Consider the following 19,068-nt stretch of genomic DNA (forward strand, 5'->3'; position numbering starts at 1 on the left):
TAAATTATTTATTATATTTTGTGTAAAAATTTAAAAAAATTATAATGACGAAATGAGATGAAATATTTTCAATATCCGAACAGATCCAATATAATCCAAGTTTGGTATCTTTCCCTTATATATCTAGGGCCGTGATCTTTTTTTTTTTTCTCTACAATGAAATCATACTTATCTGGAAAAGAAAAAATGACACCCAGAGGACAGAATGACGCATGAAAACACTTTTTATTACTTGAAATCCTGTGTGTGGTTCAATCAACAGCCACAGGCTTTGTTTTTAGTTATTAAATTGGGATCAAAGGAGCCCTTGTTATAAATTATTCACCGAGTCAGTCATGGAATCTCAAATATCTTTTGACGCCTTTTAAGACTTTTTGTCGTGTCTAGGTTGATAAGAGGCTCAGGTTGCCTGCATGCTCGAGAAGATTGCTGAGTTTCTTAAAGATCGGATACAAAAATTCAAAATGTCAATTCGGAGAGACGAAGACTGATTAACCACCCCTCTTGAGATGGGGACCACTTCATCTTTTGTAGTTGTCCTCTACGATGATGTCGATAGAAGGATATATACTTATTTATTTCATAGGCACAGTAAGAGCAAACATGTTCACCTTGATATTTCACTTCACAAACAAGACATCCATATGGCGTAAGCAAGAGCGTAGCGTGATGAATCTAAATACATGTCTTTCTTTTGGTCAAACCCAAACTGTGTTGTTTTATTTCTTGCTCGATCCATCTGTCCTTAAATGCACAAAAACAATGTTGTTGTACCCCGGCTTATTCTGATCTTGTCGTCGCTATATCTGCAACAAATAAATTCAGTAATCTTCTTGTACCTAAGTCTGCAATTTATGACTTATATATTAGTTGTAAATGAACAGAAAAAGCTAGTGATGTTGAATGAATTGTCTTACAGTAGCTCCAAGTTAAACTTGCTTTCCATCTCTATAGGATATCCAAAGGGGCCGCCAAGTATTACAGCATCGTCCATTGTAAGTTCATATACGTTTTTGCCAGATTTCCTGCCGAAATGTGCAACAGCATGAATCATTCCAACCAATGTTTAAAAAAAAAAAAAAAAAAAAAAAAAAAAAAAACTGTTCTTCATGATTCCTGGTGAATGGCAATCAGCAAGCTGTGAGGAACTTACACAAATTTACCAAGCATGGAGAATCTGAGCCCCAGGAAGATGTCAACCAGAAACTTTATTTGTCCATTTTCCTTGACAATCTATAGGAGTAGCATTTTTAGATTGTGGAAGTGATTAATTATCTAAGAAAATCCTATTACATGATCTGTATAATTGACTGAGCGCTCTTATTATTGACTCACCTGCTTACCCATAAGACCGTTGGCAGCATTCTCTATCCAACTATCTGTCTCTACCTACAAAGTGAAAGGGGATCGATGAGTTTAGCTCAGCTCGAAAAGTTTGTCAAGTTTAAAAGAGACAGGCATTCTTCTCATGACGGCAATGAGTTCACGACGGAGACTAGCAATGAGTACAGCTACGTAATTTGAAATTTTGTGCAAATGCAGTACATAATACTAACTTTTATAAATGGTGGTGTTAGTAGTAGTTCCTGCTTAGAGATACAGAGGAGTAGAACAAAGAAGTTACTACATAGTCCCAACTGAGCTATAAAATCTTATTCTTGTCTGGTGATCATACTCTATTAAGAGCCATATTTGATGACTAGATTCTTCATTACTTAAAGCAATGCCTTCATATTGGATGGCTGAAGCACAAAGGAGGACTTCGTTAGGAGTTTCTTGACGTTTGGGAACTGATTGCAGAAGCTACTAGGGGCCTATCTGGTTAAACTTATCATGTTTACAGAGAAGTCAATGGTGCTGCTGATTTCTTTGCAAGGAGTCTAGCCAGAGGGGAATTCTATTCAGTATTTTGCTCAGGAAAGTATTCTAAAAGAAGTTGAAGGAACTCTTTGATTAGAGAGTGGGGTGTTTCTACTTGAGATGTAAATAAGTTTTCTATGTTTAGTTTTTGTAGATTGGGCTTCCTTCTGGTTCTGCATCTGTTTCTGCTCTCTAATTCTGAGGGCTGACTAATAAAGTGTTTTTCTTTCTAAAAGAAAAGCAATGTCTTCATATCCACTTTGTCTAAATTTGCACCATAATGCTCTGAATTGCCATCGCAGCCTCTTGCCAGAATATCAAAAACCATGTCTACCACAAAAGCATGGCTGGTTTTGCAGCCATCTTCAGGCATTTCTTGTTGGCTTTCTGTGCAAAACAATCATCTCCATGTATTCTTGTTTACGTAACTAAATAATGAGGTGATGTTATGATCTTTAGAAGACTACCTGTGAACTCCATATCATTTGCCATTCACCTTCTTGGAGTTCAGTTTCATCTCTACTTAGATTCTGATGCAAGGAGATAAACTCATCGATTGCCTGCCAAAGTGATTAATAGGGCTGACCCAAATCAGCAATAGAGCAACATTTTCCATGACATGTAATGTAAAAAATGTATCGGCATCTTTACCTCTCTAACTCCTGTACCCGTGGAAATGGCTGATATCAATCTTTGCCTTGGTACAGTCTTCTTTTGCAGGACGAATGTGGTGCCCTGCACTACAGAGACATTACTGGGTATCCTTAGCATTTATCAAATCAAATAAGAGGAGGTTCTGGCAAGGGTTTTTACCTGAGCACAAGTACTGAAGTAAGTATCAAGGAACAAACGAAGTGCCCATTTACCTTATTTCCTCTTGAGATACGGAGGTCTCCAGAAGGGGACAGGTACGTGGTATCTAACCAACCCTTTGCTTCATCTCCAAGAAGTCTAAAAGGCACTGGATATGGAACCTTAAAGGGTAAAAACTTAAAAGAAAAGGCTGCTCGATCAAACTGGAAAAGTATTCGTTCACCATCTTTTATTGATGCTGCTGCCTGAATAGAACCAAAAGATAATTCATGATATAAGAGAGATGAATTTTGAATATAATTATTGCTTTGCAGGCGAATGAAATTGAGCCTCAAGGCCATATCAATCATATATGCTTTGAATTGAGAGTATCGATATATATCTACAAGAAAAACAAGCATTTGTGACGATAACGATTATTTACTAAAAAAACAGACTCATTTTAGCAGGAAATAATCATTTTCGCTGGAAAAACTAGTCACAAATGAGTAATTTTCTTATAGCGTGAAAAGTTTGGTAACTGCATATTTATTTTCATGTCTTAAGTATAGCATTTCTGTATTATTGCTGAAGAGGCTTAGGTGGCAACCCTTGCCATATGTAATTTAACCCAAAAATGTAAATATGAAAGCTAAGAAATTGAAGTCATACCTCTACTTTCAGCTCACCTATTGCATCAGAGAATTTTATGATATTGGATACACGCGGATCATTCGTCCGAAGGTAAACCTCTTGAAACACGCTAAAGAAGTCAACCCCCACAAACGTTCTCTACAGAAACATACATGGGAAGTGTGCGTATTGGTTTATTTCGAGATTTTAAAGCTCTATTTGGCACTTGAGAAGAATAGATCAAAAGAAACGAGATAATTAAGATGCATGATTCTCAATGGAGTTCATCTAGAAAATGGAAAAATATGATCTATACAATCTTATCAAGGCATTTGAGAGGCAGGAGTTCCAAGTCTGACCTGAATTGGAGACGCTGTTTGAGGTCTAGTTGTAAACATCAGTTGCCAGCGACCTTCAATCAAACTAGAGCTTGTCTGCAGATGTTCAAGGCATAGTCAATTCTGTGGAATAGACATGTATATAGGACTAGAAGATATTATCATTTTCTACACCCAAAACCTCAGTGGCAGCAAATAAACACTAGTACTATATTGCAGCAGAATTTCCTGGTTTTCCAATTGAAGGATAGAAAATCAATTTAGGCTTTTGTTTTCTCATGCTCTACCATGATATAAACAAACAAACTCGGCTAAATTCTTGTCATAAATGACATCTTGAAATTTAGCACAAAACAGAAGAAGAAAACAATCTTAATACATAAAACAACACACCGGATCAGGCACGCCTTCAAAACCTTCTAGAACTTGCACGGCACGATCAACATCCTGCAGAAAATATTTCATACTATATCAACATTGATAAAAATCAGAAAGCACGTAAATTCATAAGAAATAGGTTAGAGCTTAATGCAGCCCCGAAAAAAAAAAAAAAAAAAATGTGTAAGAAGCACTGTACACTGAGTTGTTGAGTAGAAGCAGAGCGGCCTCGGCCCTGGATCCCAATAAGCGCTTCAATGAGCTTGTTTTCTTGTTCGTTGAATGAAACCTGTTGCTGCTCGTCCACAACATTAGATCCATTAACAGTAACATTTCTGCGAATACTGCTATAGGAGGAGTCGAAGAGCTTAGTACTTTTGTACCGAAGATTTCTTGTCTTGAACATAGGTGAGAATGTGGGTGTTGGGTTCCATTGAAATCCAAGATTTGTTGTATAGGCTTTGAGAGCCATTGCACAGAGAAAGAGGAGGAGATGAATTTGGTTCTTAGCTTAGTACTGTGGTATACAGTTAAAACCGTTGGATTATCAATGTAGATGGTGCTTACGTGGAAATTTTTGGATCAGACACGTGTTTGTTATCTATCCTTCAGGGTTTAGATTCTTGGAGCAAGCGAGGGAGTGGCAGTAGATGCATATAAAGTTCAATGGGCCGAGTTCGGTCGGCTCAACGAACCATTGATGGGCCAAATTAAGGTCCTCTCACCATGCAATAGAAATGCATGATTTTCTAGCGTCTTGATCAGTAGCAAAACGACGTGTCGTGAAAGGAAAGCAACTCTTGTTTTTGGAAGAGAAAATATATTTGTAATTGTGAATTGTGGAACCGCCATATAATTACTTTGAAAAAAGTGAATAAAATATGAGATCCAGATAAAAAAATTAATCTTTTAATAGTAGATCCCACTCTTTTTCAAAGCGATTACATAACGTTTACACATTTTACAGTTGCGCTGTGATGTGTTAGAGATTGACAGAGGTACCAAAGACTCCGAATTTCATGCATCAGTATGAATGAAATAAGGTCAATAACGATTGCATATGGCCATTGGTCGTGAGCAAATAGATGAGTTAATGTTTTTCGCTATCCAGATTTCTCTGATCAGTTTTTTTCTTCATATGAATGAAAAATAAAATGAAATTAATTAGCATTTCTTAAGTAGGGAACACTGACAAATATTTGATCAGGCAGAGTTCGATCAACGATTGATGTCTAGTATTCGGATATTTCAACAGTAGTACTTTCCAGGAAAGTAAACGAGTGCCGTCCAGAAAACCCAATATTGCAATGAATGCATGCTAATGGGTCCAAGGGATAAGGATTAGATGCATTGAAAGTGTTATAATGCATGCACTATATAATAGAAAAGTATTATTTCTGAGGTTAATGCTAGTGATGCAAGTACGACAGCTCATGCAGTACTAGTACTCAACCAGTCATGCGTGCATGCACTACTCTCTATTGACATATAGAGTTAGCTGCAGTTATGTTAATGATACGTGCAGAAACCAAACACATCAGTACTGATTTTAATATAACCGAACTTTTTGTTTGGTAATAGATTGGTGGGTTTCGAGTTGTCAGATTGCTTAAAATATGTAAGTTTTTCATGCAATTTCTCAACTGCAGCGCATGCACTTAAAAGACGAGTAGTGCAAGTACATCTGAAAGCCATTTTGTCCTGCATGCAGTAAGAATGTTTTAAGATTTAAGTTTTGTCAGCATTAGCCTTTTGGTTTTTGACAACTTTGACTGATCATTGATGGCTGACTTTCTTTTTTGTCTATACTTCCATAACTTCCATACTAATTTCCTTACAATATTCTTGTGATTAATTAATTAGTAATTAAAACTAGGTTAGGATCATGAGAGAAATGAGAATTTTGGTAGTCATGTCCTAATTGCGTGGCATTCTGCTCCCTATTTGTCTCTTCTGAGTCCCCTCAGTTATCAAACCAAATAAACTCCTAATTAGTAAACAAAAATTAATACATGTAATTAACTTAATAAATATAATCTTTAAAAGAGTCCCAATGCTAATACTTGCATCGATTTCAGAAATTTAGTTGAGCATATATATACTTTTAATTTCTTATGTTTAGTTATAAACATATGTGTTTTGTGTTACACATGGACAACGACGTAAACATGTACGATATGATCATATATATATATATATACTGAAATGAAATTAATTTGAATTTGGACAGCATTATTGTATTCATAACTAGTATATGCTATATATATATCTCTGTATATATATAGATCATGACTTGAACCATCTATAGTTTGCATTTGTTCAATAATATGTGGTATTATATATTAGTGTTGGCCGTGGAACACTAATTAGAACTAGAGAGCTTATAACCTCGATCACTGCTAATTTAATAAAAAAAAAAAAAAAAATCAGCAACACAGGTAGCTAGCTAGTTATAACTTGTAGCATCGATCTACATGAACTAGAATAATACATCTTTCAGCAAGCTATATATACGATTGTTCATGAAAATGTTATTACTAACTTAATGTGACCCCTCTCTCTCTCTCTCTCTGAAAAAATAGATCATATATATATATATATATATAGTATGTTGAAAAAAATTGAAAAGAATAAAAAAGTTGAATATTCAATGATAGCTAGGTAAGTTTTTTAGCGACATTAATGCCCTAGCTAGCAGTTTGGGGCTGACTGAACTCCAACCTGCAAATATAAACCTCATTGACACATTGTCCCTAACTAAGGATCAATTAGGGTAATGCCATTCGGTCCGCGAGAGTCATAATTGGCACGTATATACATAAATAGATCATGAAAACTTGGGTCTGATCTATATATATTTTAAATTTATATATATACATGATGATGAGGATCGTGCAATATTGGCGAAGCAACATTTACTTCTATGTTTTGTTGAATTCTAAACCGACTATATATAATTTGCCACCATTAATTGAGATTGCATGCTAGCTAATAACAACATAACGAGCTAGCATAGGTCCCGTTTGGATACAAGAAGTGTTTCATCCTATCTCATTTTGTCTCATTATTACATTTTTCTTAAATTTTCACAAAAAATATAATAAACAATTCAACTTTTTTAAATTTTAAAATAATAATAATAATAATAATAAATAATATTTTAATAATATTTTATTCAACTTTTAACTTTCATCTGATTAACTCATCTCAACTCAACTCACTATCCAAACAGCACCTAAGTCAAAGCCACCTGCAAATTAATGCTGATAACAACAAAATTTAATTATATATAGATATATCAAACATTCTTAATTAATGCAAACATATATATATCATAAGTCACAACTAAATCGTGCAAGAAGTCACAACTAAGTCACAACCAAAAAACTTTAGCCTTTTCACAAGCTAGCTAGCTTGAGGTTTCTGAGTGTATGTGTTATTAGTAACATAATAAAAATGTTTTAATCACAAACAAATTACATACAAGTAAACCCACAAACTAACTCACTTGTTATAGTACATTAGATTACAAAACTATTTTTAGGTACCCCTATGAGAAAAAACCACCTATTGCGGCAATTTTATATTGTTGCAAAAATAATCGCTGCAATAGGTCACTTTTTGCGGTGACTTTATAATCGTTGCAGCGTTTTTACATCGACAGTTGAATTAAAGAAGGTGACCTTTTGTGCATTTACAGCGAATAATAGGGTTTTTACAGCGAAATATTTCACCGGAAAAAGTAAAAACCTGTTGCAACACTCAAAGAATCGTCGAGATTAGGTCTGGGGTGCCAAAATTGCATGAAATGTTTAATTTTTCTCCCCAATTTCTTTCCTTCTCCATTTCTCTATGTTCTTCCCCATTCTGTCGTACCCAGTCCTTTCGATCACCTGCTTACTACACCCACCCCCGAATGATTTCATCTCCATTTTCGATCACCACCCAAAGCTTTCTCCTCCACCCCATTTTCCTCCCGCGGAAGCTACGATCGAACTTGTCTCCTCCCCATACTGTGCCGTGCGATTCGTCGTTTAGGCAATTGGATTTTTTCATAGATTTCCTAATATCAGAGGTTGAGATTTGTTATTTGAGACTCTTGAGTACCTTCAGTCACCACATGTATGGCTGCAACTTAGAAGTGGAGATCTCACCCCCTTCATTCGTGCTTGTTGCTTTACAACCTTTTGTTTGTAGACTAATTTCTAGTTGTGCAGTTGTGAAATCATGTCCTTTTTTGCATGAATTTTGCATGTATATCTGCATTTTGTGAATGTGTTGATGTGGGTATTAGATGTTGATAATTTTTGTTTGAGTTTTTTATTTTGCACACCATAGATTTGTCATTTTTTTTGCATTAAATCCCTACTTTATCAATCACCCATCAACATCATAGCATCTGGTTTGTACACATATCATCCCCCTTTACCCCACAACAGATTACGTGTTCTGAAATCCCTACTTTATCATGTATGCCTGCATGCTTGTGTCTCTGATGTGGTTCTCAATTGCAATAAGAAAGGTATTCGCCACTACTTCATAAAACCCCACGAGGTATCTATATATATATTGAACCATGATTCTTTCTAGCTAGCGTAATATAGTAATAAGAACATTTGAGATGAAATAAATTAACTCTAATGGGGAATGGTTAGTTTGCACAAAGAGTGTCTCTTGGGGCTTGTTAGTCTTTTTCTTCAACTCAGCTGAATTGATGTAATGCCCCGGTCTGGGATGGGTCGGAGAGTTACCTCTTAACACTTAAAATCATATCTCATTGTACAAATGTAAACTCCAATTCCTCATTTACTCCAAAATAAATAAGAGAGATTGCGAAGAAATCTCAAAAGTCAACAGAGCAAAACGAAACTATTCCATAAAATTCTCCAATAACAAGTACCCTCTTTGTATATAATAGACTATGCTCACAAGCCTTACCCATGCTTCTTATTCTTGAACCTCCGCTGAAGTATCTAAAATATCTGAAAAAAATGTCGTGGAGATAAGGGGTGAGTTATCAACAACTCAGAAAGTAGAAGACATATACTAGCGTGCAAACATGAGCATTTATAAAGTACAACATGCAGAACAAAATATTTTCCAGAGTTATCATGCAGAACAAAACATGTTTCAAAAGTAACAGAGCGATGGTTTTAAGATAAGTAAAACCCATAGTACTTTGGCATAACATAAAACTGAGTATCATCATCACATCAGAACAGAGCATCTCACAGAGCAGATACCATGTTTCACCCCCGTAGTAGGGTTGTGCTAACCTCGGTGGCCAAATCGGGCAGAGACAGAGGTGAAATCTTTCCCTTATTCTTCTCGGAGCCCCGAGTGTGCACACAGGAAAGACCACAATAAAATCACTTTGTTTCCAAAGTGGGTGCACTTAGAGACAGAGAAGTTGGTACCAACCCAAACAAAGCAGAGCATAACAGAGCAGAGCAAAGCAAATCAGAGACAGAGTCAGATACAAAAATCAGTACACCATGCCAAAGGTTTTTAGACGTTATATCAAAATAAAAACAGAATACCAAAACATAATCATATCATTTTCACATACTGAAAATAAAAGTCATAACATATTTCTAAATAAATGCACAATTTTTCAGATTCTCAATATCGCTCTTTTTCAGATTTCAGAGACCGCATGACAGAATTTAGCTCATGTCTGCACAATGTATGTCAGAAAATATTTTTCCTTTTTACACAGATTTCATGAATAATGCAAATAAGCGATCAAGGTTGGTTTTTGTTTTCCCAAGTTCTCATTACATCACAAAATATGCAAGTTTTTAGAAAGTCAACCCCAGTCTTATTAACTCGTATAAAATCTAACATAGGAACCTCACTTACCTGAACTTCTTAACTTTTCAGAATTGCTCCACAGCAGTACTGAATGAAAATCAATCATTACCTCTAAAATAGTCACGTACTCCCATAAATATCCGAGATTAACACAATTTTTCAATACTTACAATTGAAATGCTAAGTAACCTATTCTCCTAAAAATTTAAATTCCGCGAAACCCTAAAATTATCCTAAATTTAATATTTGACTAAAGTATTAAATTCTAACTGACCTACTATTGAAAAATCAAATTATCAAATTTAATGCTAAATAACATAATTATACCAAAATTCCTTTTTAAGTTATACAACCATAATTATTTAATAAACTAGAACATAATAAAATTACAACATTATGACGTACATTCGAAAGAAAACTTTACTTAAAATAAATTTAACCTACCAAAATAATTTCTGTAAAAATAGAAAACGTAGAGTTTACAAATACATATTAAAATTTAAACACAATAATGCAACTTGTAACTCAAAGGAAATAACGTAATTTTATCTATTTAGAAGACCAACTATCCAATTGCTTCTGTAATACCTTATCATTTGAAAACATGATAAAGGGCATAATAGTAATAATTCCTATTCTAATAGGTTACATAATTACCCATATAACTCTTTAAGTCAACAAACATGAGAAACAGATGAATTGAAGTGCGGCGGCGTGGACTTACAACTGAAACCGAGATATGCGTAGACGGGCAAGGTGCGATGGGCTAGGTTGGAGGAACTGTGGTGGCGCGGCTAGAGTGCAGAGGAGGGCGTGCTGTGGCGAGGCTGCCACGCTGGGCGGTGAGAGCTAGAGAGGCAGAGAGATGGGCGGGAGGGAGTGCGAGAGTAAGCCATGAAAGGGAGAAAGAGACCGCATGTGATACTCACTGAGAGAATAACAATGCAGCGGTGCCAAGGTGGTTGGGCAGCGGCAGATCACGAGTGGTTGGGGCGTCTGTGTTGCTTGTAGCTGCGGCAACATGTGGGGTGGTGGCTTACGGGCGGTGAGTTGGTTGAGTGAAATTGCTATGTTTTTGGAGAGCAAAATATGGGTGTTTCCACTATAACTTTTCGATGGCATGGGGATGGTGGTGCACAGTGGAAAAGGGTTGTGCTATGGAGGAGGAGGTGCTCAATTTGCTTGCTGGATGAGTTTGGTAGCAGTGCATCCGAGGCTTTGTTGTGGCGTGAAACAGTGATGGAAATTTTTGCTTGGCAGCCCGCGTGTGAAAGCTGGATGTAGAGTTTGCCGATGTAGGCCAAGGATGTGGCAAGTAGGAGAGAAAAGAGAGGTAAAAATAAAGAAGGGAGAATCACGGGCGAAGAAGGAAGAACAAGCAAAAGAAAACAAAAAGAACAGATAAAATAGAGAAGGGGGGTGCGGCGCAATAGAGAAGAACAAAAAAAAAAAAAGAATAATAGGGTTTCAAAGCTTCAAAACAATGGGCTGAGCTCAAAAGGAAAAATAGAACATACTCAAAAAGACAATAAAAATAAATAAGAGCCAAATAAGAATACTACAACTCAATATTAATAAAATAAAATAATTAAAGTCCAACAATAAAATAAATTAAAGCAAATAGCAATTTAAATGCAAACAATAATTAATATCAAGAAAGCACGTCGAAATAAATTTCAAAACTTAAAAATAAAAAATTAAACCAATGAAAAACACGATAAATTTAAAACAAGAGGACCAATATTTAAAATTAAAATAAAAAAAATCAGTCAATTAAAAAAATATACTAAAATACAGGATATCACAATTAAGGTATACATGCTAAATTTACATTTAACAATCAGGGAATCTCTCAAAGGAAAATAATATCAAACATTAAAGAAAAATAGAATATGCCACTGTCAATGAAGTTTAGAGTTTGTTTAAGTTAAAATTAGAAAAAAGAAATATTGTGGAAACAATTTGAAGAATAACAAATTAGCATAGATCAGATAGTGACAATGCAAATATTAATGACCTTGTACGACCATGGCCAATCATGAATGGTATGATCCACATCCCTCACCACCCACCCCTTCTTTTTCTTTCTTTTTGTCTTACTATAAATGATATTATCTCAGCACCATAACCAGAGAACTTGTAGCTGATACTGACCAATGCCAGGCCGTATATGATCCTCATTCACGATCTCAAAATTCTGTGAATGATATAACCAACGAAATTTGCATCCTTGGATGGGAGCATCTGCAATATATTATTGAAAGAGTCACTACATGAATAGACGCAATAAAGCTTTAGTACATAGAGTGAGGCTTTAGCTGCAGTGATGTGAAAAAGAAAAAGAAAAAATGCATATCACAGACAAATCTAAATTATACTCACAGAGAGAGAGAGAGAGAGAGAGAGAGAGAGAAGGGGGGGGGGGGGGGGGGGTGTATTAAGAAGCCTCAGAGAATTCTTGCAATTTCTCAAACAAAAAATAATATAATTGAAATATTCAGTAGTCTGTATCACCTAATTTATCAAGTTCCTTGTCTAACTCTGATCTAAAGAGGGCAGTAGGGACTCTAATGTGAGGGCTTGCAGTTGTAAACCGTCCATCCGTCTCTTCCACCCCACAAAGAAAATAAATATACTAAGCCATTTCCAATATATATCTCAAAGACAGCAAGTACTACATCAACTACCAGAGTAAATTTTGCCAACCCATCTCAACTACTAATGCTAATAAGGTCAGATGTAAAGAAAGGATGTATCAAAACAAAAAAAGAAAATTCTCGATGTTCGATTGTGGAGTAGAACAACATGATTGTTGAGCTTCTAGGATCTAAAGGTGTTTCACAAGTTTTCTGGATGAAATCTTTTCTTCAAGGGGGTCTGTAGTATTATTTATCCCAAAATCTTTTCTGTGTTTTACAAGACATTTATGACACTAGTGGAGACAATGGCAAGTGCGTACTGATAACTGATGTATGCTATTATCAGATGAGTAAAAGGAATACTGGTTAAGTGAAGAGGAAAGCACTAATATTTTAGTGAGGGAGCATTCGTCCAAAATAAAAGTGGTGATGAGAGGAAAAGAGTGGGACTGAGAAAATACAAATTGAAAAGAGTGTGCAATCCACAAGATTGTCACCAACAATTCCATTATCTTATTCAATCCACTAATAGAAATGAGGTTTCTATTCTCTGCTTTCCATTCAACTTCCCAATCATGCTGCCTTTATGTGGCTTACAAGATGGTCTATTCTTCTATAGCCATGATCTGAGGGAGAATTTATTCGGTGTTCATTGCTTTGTTTGAATGAGTCATGAGGTTTACCATGCAATAATATCGATCTAATCCATTTCAAGATATATATATATATATATTATAATATTTCACTATATATCCCTTTAGATTTCATTAATGCTATATATCTATGATCTTTAAAGCTATCTATTAAACATGTAGAACACTGGTAATTAATTTTTTTCTAGTATGAAAAAGGTCTATGGAGGATTCTTCGAGATACCCAGCAAATTATCTGTAGACACAATTAGTTTGTAGAAAATTGAAGTTGTGGGGGTCACTTAATTTAGCCAAATCTGGTTATGCTCATTGATCAAAAGGAAAGGAAACCAATGAAGTTAGGTACGGAACTTGGACTTGCTTTGTGATTGAATGCACTACAAAAGGGAATGTGATATTTGTAATCCTACCAAGACGTAGCAACATTACTAATTTATTTCTGCCTCAATGATTTTGAAACCAGACACTTTTTTTCATGTAAACAGCAGCAGTATAATAGTGAATTTGTAGCAGAAAAGCTGTGCTTTTTCACCATGTAAGGCTGGATTAATACTCTCAACACTTCTTTAGTTGCTTTAAGCGTTTAAGCAGCAGGCATAGATCCATATTAGATTAGGTTTCTGGGTTTGTTTGTCAATATCTTCACCTGTCATCCTTTGTTGGTTAGTTATAGATTTCAATGTTTTTTTATATGACCATCTCATATTTAATTTCTGTTAATTGGACAACGCAGCGAATGCACTGCTCCTATATAACTGGTATAATGTTTATGTACTGATTTGTTATTTTATGTATAACTGCCAGATTGGAGTTGGAGAGATGGAAATATGAAATATCCCAAAAGTATAAGGGCATTGATGCAATCATGTTGAAGTTGTTCTACCCACCCCTCATGCCCAGGTGCATATTGTTATGGCTGACTAGATATAATTTTTAAGGATAGAGGAGCAACACAGTTGACAAATCTATCTGAATGTGCACATTTTCAGATCTGTGCTTGGATATAATGTGTTCTCAATATTTAGTAGTTAAGTTGTAGGTTTTGGGTTCCAATTGGTCCAGTAGTACCCGAGTGTATAGCCCATAACTACGTTAATGTGAATTCTTAACTGAGTTTGGATGAATGAATGTCTTTAATTTATTAAATTAGATGAAAATGGTGCTCAAAGATTTGAACATGGGAATCCTACATGTTCATCAGTGCACATAATGAAAGTTCAATCTTTTTCCATTATGTTTCCTATTTCTAAGTATTTAATATCATAAGGCATGAGTGTTGGATAAACACTTCTAGAAGTCCTTTTATTTCAAGAAAAATTTAGGTGAAAAGGATTGGAAATTAACACATAATATTATGACTGAAAAGTACTGTTCCACAATGAATGAGGTGATCTACAATATTATTTTACATGACTTAATTATTTAGTGACTGAAATGAAATAAGATAAATTACGTGTTAATAAGAAAATCAAATTATTTAGATGAAGTTTGAAAATTAAGCCCAGCCACTATCTCTGGGAAATAAATGAACCAAAGTAGCCTTGCGGCGAAATTCAAACTCGGTGGAAATGAGCACAACTAATTTGGAACACATCTTTTGCGGCGATTAGTGATTGCCAGAAAAAAAAAAAATTCACAGGCTATGTGGCTATTGCGGCGATTCAAAGAATCGATGCAATTGCGGCGATTTGTATGCGACAAAACAAGTGGATATTAGTTGCAGATGTTTATACAGATGACCTACTAAATCGTCGCGATTGAGTTTTTGCGGCGGAGAGGATAGCTTTAACGGGGATTTGTAGACGTTGGAAATAAATTCAAGAGTGACGAAAATGATAATCGCTGCAAAAGGGCATGCATATTTACAACGATTTGTGGTCTATTTGTGGCGACAATTACCCGTTGAGAATACCTAATGGCGATGCTAATGCTATATTGCTGGAAAAAAGAAGTGTCATTTTTGGCGATTTATTTACCTTTTGCGACGATATATATCGCGACAATTGATTTTTCTCAATGATTTGATGGAAAATGGAAAGACCATTTTCATCGTTTGAGACATTTGCGACGGACAAAAATCGTCGGGAATATTTAATTTTTCCAACGATTTTTGCCTCTCATTGGGTTAACTCAGAGGTAAAGGATTAATTTCCTAAAAAATGCAGCAAACTAAAAATCGACGAAAATGGATATATGTGGCAATTATATGGGATTTTTGCGACGATTTTGAGTGCTGGAAAAGTTCTAATTTCTTGTAGTGGATCTTACGTATCATATTAAGTTATTTTCAATTTGTGGATTTACATGTGATACTTTAGACTGGAAAGCTCAAGCATTTATAATTTTCTATGCAATCTGATTATAAGTATAATCCCACTACCGATATGTCAATTAATTACAAATGTCGGCATTGTTAAAACTACTAATTTGCAGTACTTAATTCAGGCTTATTCTAAGTACCATCAATCTCATCAGTGCAGTACTATTTTGAATTGAGGCAAACACCGGCTAGCTACAGCCGCCATACATCACCACCACTAGTACTTAGCCATATAGTAAACAACAAAAACTCTATTAATGATACATTACCAAAGTTCTATTGCTCTCGTGAGTCATACATTATCAAATTCATGCTATTGCCCTCGTGATCACCTCGATCGGCTATATATATTAAGCCTGCAACTAGTGCAAGACTTAATTATTACAAGGCATTAGCATTTTGGCCGTGTCCTTAGACGTTGTTTCCCTCGATTACCTGTTTGTGGAGGCTAATGAAAATCATGAGCATGAAGAAGGGTTATTGTTTGATTATGACCACCTTTATGTTGTTCCTTGTTGCAAGGTCTCAACTAACTACGGACTTTTACAAGACAACATGTCCAAATCTTCTTAGCGTCGTGCGGAAACAAATGATAAATGCTATCAAGACTGAAATGCGAATGGCTGCCTCTTTGCTTCGGCTTCACTTCCACGATTGCTTTGTAAACGTACGTGAGTTTGGGCAATATCACTACGTACTCTTTATATAATATCATGCTGCATATATCATGCATCGTCGTGTCCTGATTATGATTAAGCCATAATAATTTTTGTTCGTAGGGTTGTGATGCGTCGATACTGTTGGATGGAACGGGTAGTGAGAAGTCTGCCCCTCCTAACCAAAACTCAGTCAGAGGATACGAAGTTGTGGATCAGATCAAAAGCTCTGTGGAGAGCTCATGCAGTGGCGTTGTATCATGTGCTGATATACTCGCCATAGCTGCCCGAGATGCTGTGCTCTTAGTAAGCTTAACTAATACATGATAATATTCCCCCCAATTTCTTTGGGCCATATAGCTGAATTAATCCATATGTATATAATCACGACTTCTAGGGAAACATATGCATGCAATTTGATATTTGGATCAAGCAAAGCTAGCTAGCTCAAAGAGATCATTCTGAGTTCATGCATGTTAAGTACTACTTTGGTGATCATTAATAATTAATAAGCATGTTGTGTGTGTGTGTGTGTATATATATATATATATATATATATATATATATATCATGATGGTTAAATAATTTGCAGAGTGGAGGGCCGTCATGGAAGGTTTTGTTGGGCAGAAGAGATGCACTGTTGCCAGCAACGCAATCCACAGTAAATGGTGCACTTCCTACTCCAACAGAGGCACTGGACTCTATCATTTCCAAGTTTGCCGCTGTTGGCCTTGATCTCACAGATGTCGTCTCCTTATCTGGTAATTAATTAATGCCAATCAAATTAATGTTTTCCACTTACAGATGCTTTTTATCAGTAAAGGAGAACATATAAATACCTCGATCGTGGCCATGCACTCAAAAAACAAGAAATGTTTGGCAATAGTAAAAGATGAGTAGAAGTGCTCCAATCATCAAGAGATTTTATAAAAATAAATTTATAAATTGACGTGATTATATATAATAAATTATATTTATTTTATAATAAAAATAATTTTACAATCTAACATAGTACATCAAATCATATCAATTTATAAATTTACTTTCGTCAAATTTATTTGTAGTTAAAACGTTTCAGGTATAAGAATATCTGGTACCATAATTGAGTATGCATGTTAATGTGCAGGAGGTCATACCATTGGACTGGCCAGATGTGTCACCTTCAGCAACAGGTTGTTCGACTCGGCCGGGACGGCCGCCGCAGACAGTACAATGGATGCAAGCATGGCGTCTGATTTGCAAAGTTTTTGTCCGGTGAATGGGGATGGAAACAGGACAACAGCCATAGACCGAAACTCAACTGATTTGTTCGACAGCCATTACTTTCAAAACTTGCTCAACGGAAAAGGACTTTTTAGTTCCGACCAAATTCTAGTCTCTGGTGATGTCGCCGCCGTCACAACAACCAAAAGTTTGGTCCAAAGTTACAGCAATAACTTCTCTCTTTTCTCTGCCGATTTTGCTAATTCCATGATCAAGATGGGCAACATCAATCCTCTCACTGGTTCCAGTGGAGAGATTCGGAAGAGCTGCAGAGCAGTGAATTCATCATAAATTGAAAATTGTGCTGAAATAATTAGCAAAAAATACATGATGTGGAAAAATAAATTAAGGATATCTATCATGTACGTACCAAAAAATGCTACTTATAAAGGGCAACATGTTATTTAGTCTCAATGCTTTATATATGAATATGACATGATCTCCTTTTAATTAAGCTTCTTGAATATTGTGATTTTTTTCATTTCCCTAATAAATGCTAATTGTTTTATTATTTCTATAATTTAGGCCTTTTTTTTTTTTTAATATTTTGGTATAGCTTTTTTGGGTCCATCTGACATAGAAACAAACACTACAACGGATGGAATACTCTGTTTATGCGAAAGATTTTGGGAGGAAGCTAAAATCGTTGGAGATACTGAAATATTTGCAACGCATTTAACAAATGACATTTTAAAAAGAAAAAAAAAACCCCCTTAATTATTAGTCGCAATTGATAGCATTTTGGCACAATTTATAGCATTTTCTTCATATCACAAACACATATATTATTAAATATATATACTGAAAGAAAAACATAACTGTTCTTAGATATTATCATATCACTTTATTATTATTCACAAACTATTTATTATTATTCACAGATGATATAATATACTCTTAATATTCAAACGGAGCCTAAGTCTTACTTTCAAGCATTTTAAAATTTTGCATTTTCATATCAACTTTGCTGATCTCTCTGTGATTTGAACATGGACCTTTCTCCATGGAGAGTAGTTGACCCATGTCAGGCCATTGGTCTAGAAGGCCAAGACTGACGATCTGGTTGTGCATGCACATTTTGCTACTTAGGAATATTTGAGTTTTGTTTTGTTTTGTTTTTCAGTCATGAATATAATAAATATATGAATGAAAATTATGCTTGCGCGTTTATAATTTTATTATTAAACTTTGTACCACCTCAAGCATCGCCATAAGGGGATGTAGCTCAGATGGTAGAGCGCTCGCTTAGCATGCGAGAGGTACGGGGATCGATACCCCGCATCTCCATTATTTGCCATCAATAACGAAAGAGTTTCTACTTAATTTTTTTTATTTCTTTATTTTACTTAATGATTAAATAATGATAAAGTTTCTACTTAATTTTTTTTAATTTTTTATTTTACTTAATGATTAAACAAGTGATTTTTTTTTAATTTTTTATTTTACTTAATGATTAAAGAAGTAATGATTTTTTTTTTAATTTTTCAATAATGATAGAGTTTCTACTTAATTTTTTTTAATTCTTTATTTTACTTAATGATTAAATAATGATAGAGTTTCTACTTAATTTTTTTTAATTTTTTATTTTACTTAATGATTAAAGAAGTGATTTTTTTTTAATTTTTTATTTTACTTAATAATTAAGGAGGTGAGTATTAATAAAGTTATATATATTTTTTTATTTTTTTAATGATTAAGAATGTTAAAAATATACTTAAAAAA

The 19,068-nt window shown here is 34.9% G+C and overlaps 2 protein-coding genes and 1 non-coding gene across 4 annotated transcripts; 2 read left to right on the plus strand and 1 right to left on the minus strand.

Moving 5' to 3' along the window:
* Nucleotides 1-552: 552 nt before the first annotated feature.
* Nucleotides 553-4,525, minus strand: LOC121241541 (probable plastid-lipid-associated protein 12, chloroplastic). 2 transcript variants are annotated; one of them, XM_041139349.1, is made up of 12 exons: nucleotides 4,201-4,525; nucleotides 4,017-4,070; nucleotides 3,645-3,719; nucleotides 3,325-3,444; nucleotides 2,897-2,918; nucleotides 2,727-2,821; nucleotides 2,512-2,595; nucleotides 2,328-2,420; nucleotides 1,336-1,389; nucleotides 1,154-1,233; nucleotides 918-1,025; nucleotides 553-806 (listed from the first exon to the last, which is right to left on the minus strand). In XM_041139349.1, exons 1-12 carry the CDS (start codon nucleotides 4,471-4,473, stop codon nucleotides 746-748), a joined length of 1,119 nt encoding a protein of 372 aa, XP_040995283.1. In that variant the 5' UTR covers nucleotides 4,474-4,525; the 3' UTR covers nucleotides 553-745. The 2 variants fall into 2 exon arrangements, with proteins under 2 accessions (XP_040995283.1, XP_040995282.1); XM_041139348.1 differs by having other exon boundaries at nucleotides 2,727-2,918; nucleotides 4,201-4,524.
* Nucleotides 4,526-15,756: 11,231 nt separating this feature from the next.
* On the plus strand, nucleotides 15,757-17,762 carry LOC121240337 (peroxidase N-like). The gene is made up of 4 exons (XM_041137750.1): nucleotides 15,757-16,094; nucleotides 16,207-16,389; nucleotides 16,676-16,844; nucleotides 17,210-17,762. Exons 1-4 carry the CDS (start codon nucleotides 15,879-15,881, stop codon nucleotides 17,635-17,637), a joined length of 996 nt encoding a protein of 331 aa, XP_040993684.1. The 5' UTR covers nucleotides 15,757-15,878; the 3' UTR covers nucleotides 17,638-17,762.
* A 798-nt stretch (nucleotides 17,763-18,560) lies between these two features.
* On the plus strand, nucleotides 18,561-18,633 carry TRNAA-AGC. Its single transcript has one exon. It is a non-coding gene; the product is annotated as a tRNA-Ala (tRNA).
* The last annotated feature ends 435 nt before the right edge of the window (nucleotides 18,634-19,068 follow it).

Source organism: Juglans microcarpa x Juglans regia, chromosome 7S, assembly GCF_004785595.1.
Source record: "Juglans microcarpa x Juglans regia isolate MS1-56 chromosome 7S, Jm3101_v1.0, whole genome shotgun sequence".
Taxonomy (NCBI): Eukaryota; Viridiplantae; Streptophyta; class Magnoliopsida; order Fagales; family Juglandaceae; genus Juglans; species Juglans microcarpa x Juglans regia.

Bases quoted from the DNA above. Each gene is read 5' to 3' on its own strand.
- LOC121241541 (XM_041139348.1), bottom strand. From the start codon at position 4,473: ATGGCTCTCAAAGCCTATACAACAAATCTTGGATTTCAATGGAACCCA. The intron at 2,596-2,726 runs GTAAATGGGCAC...TCTGTAGTGCAG, and splicing joins GTATCTCAAGAGGAAATAAG to GGCACCACATTCGTCCTGCA. The intron at 1,390-2,327 runs GTAGTCTTCTAA...TTCACTTTGTAG, and splicing joins AAATGATATGGAGTTCACAG to GTAGAGACAGATAGTTGGAT.
- LOC121240337 (XM_041137750.1), top strand. From the start codon at position 15,879: ATGAAAATCATGAGCATGAAGAAGGGTTATTGTTTGATTATGACCACC. The intron at 16,390-16,675 runs GTAAGCTTAACT...AATAATTTGCAG, and splicing joins CCCGAGATGCTGTGCTCTTA to AGTGGAGGGCCGTCATGGAA. The intron at 16,845-17,209 runs GTAATTAATTAA...GTTAATGTGCAG, and splicing joins AGATGTCGTCTCCTTATCTG to GAGGTCATACCATTGGACTG.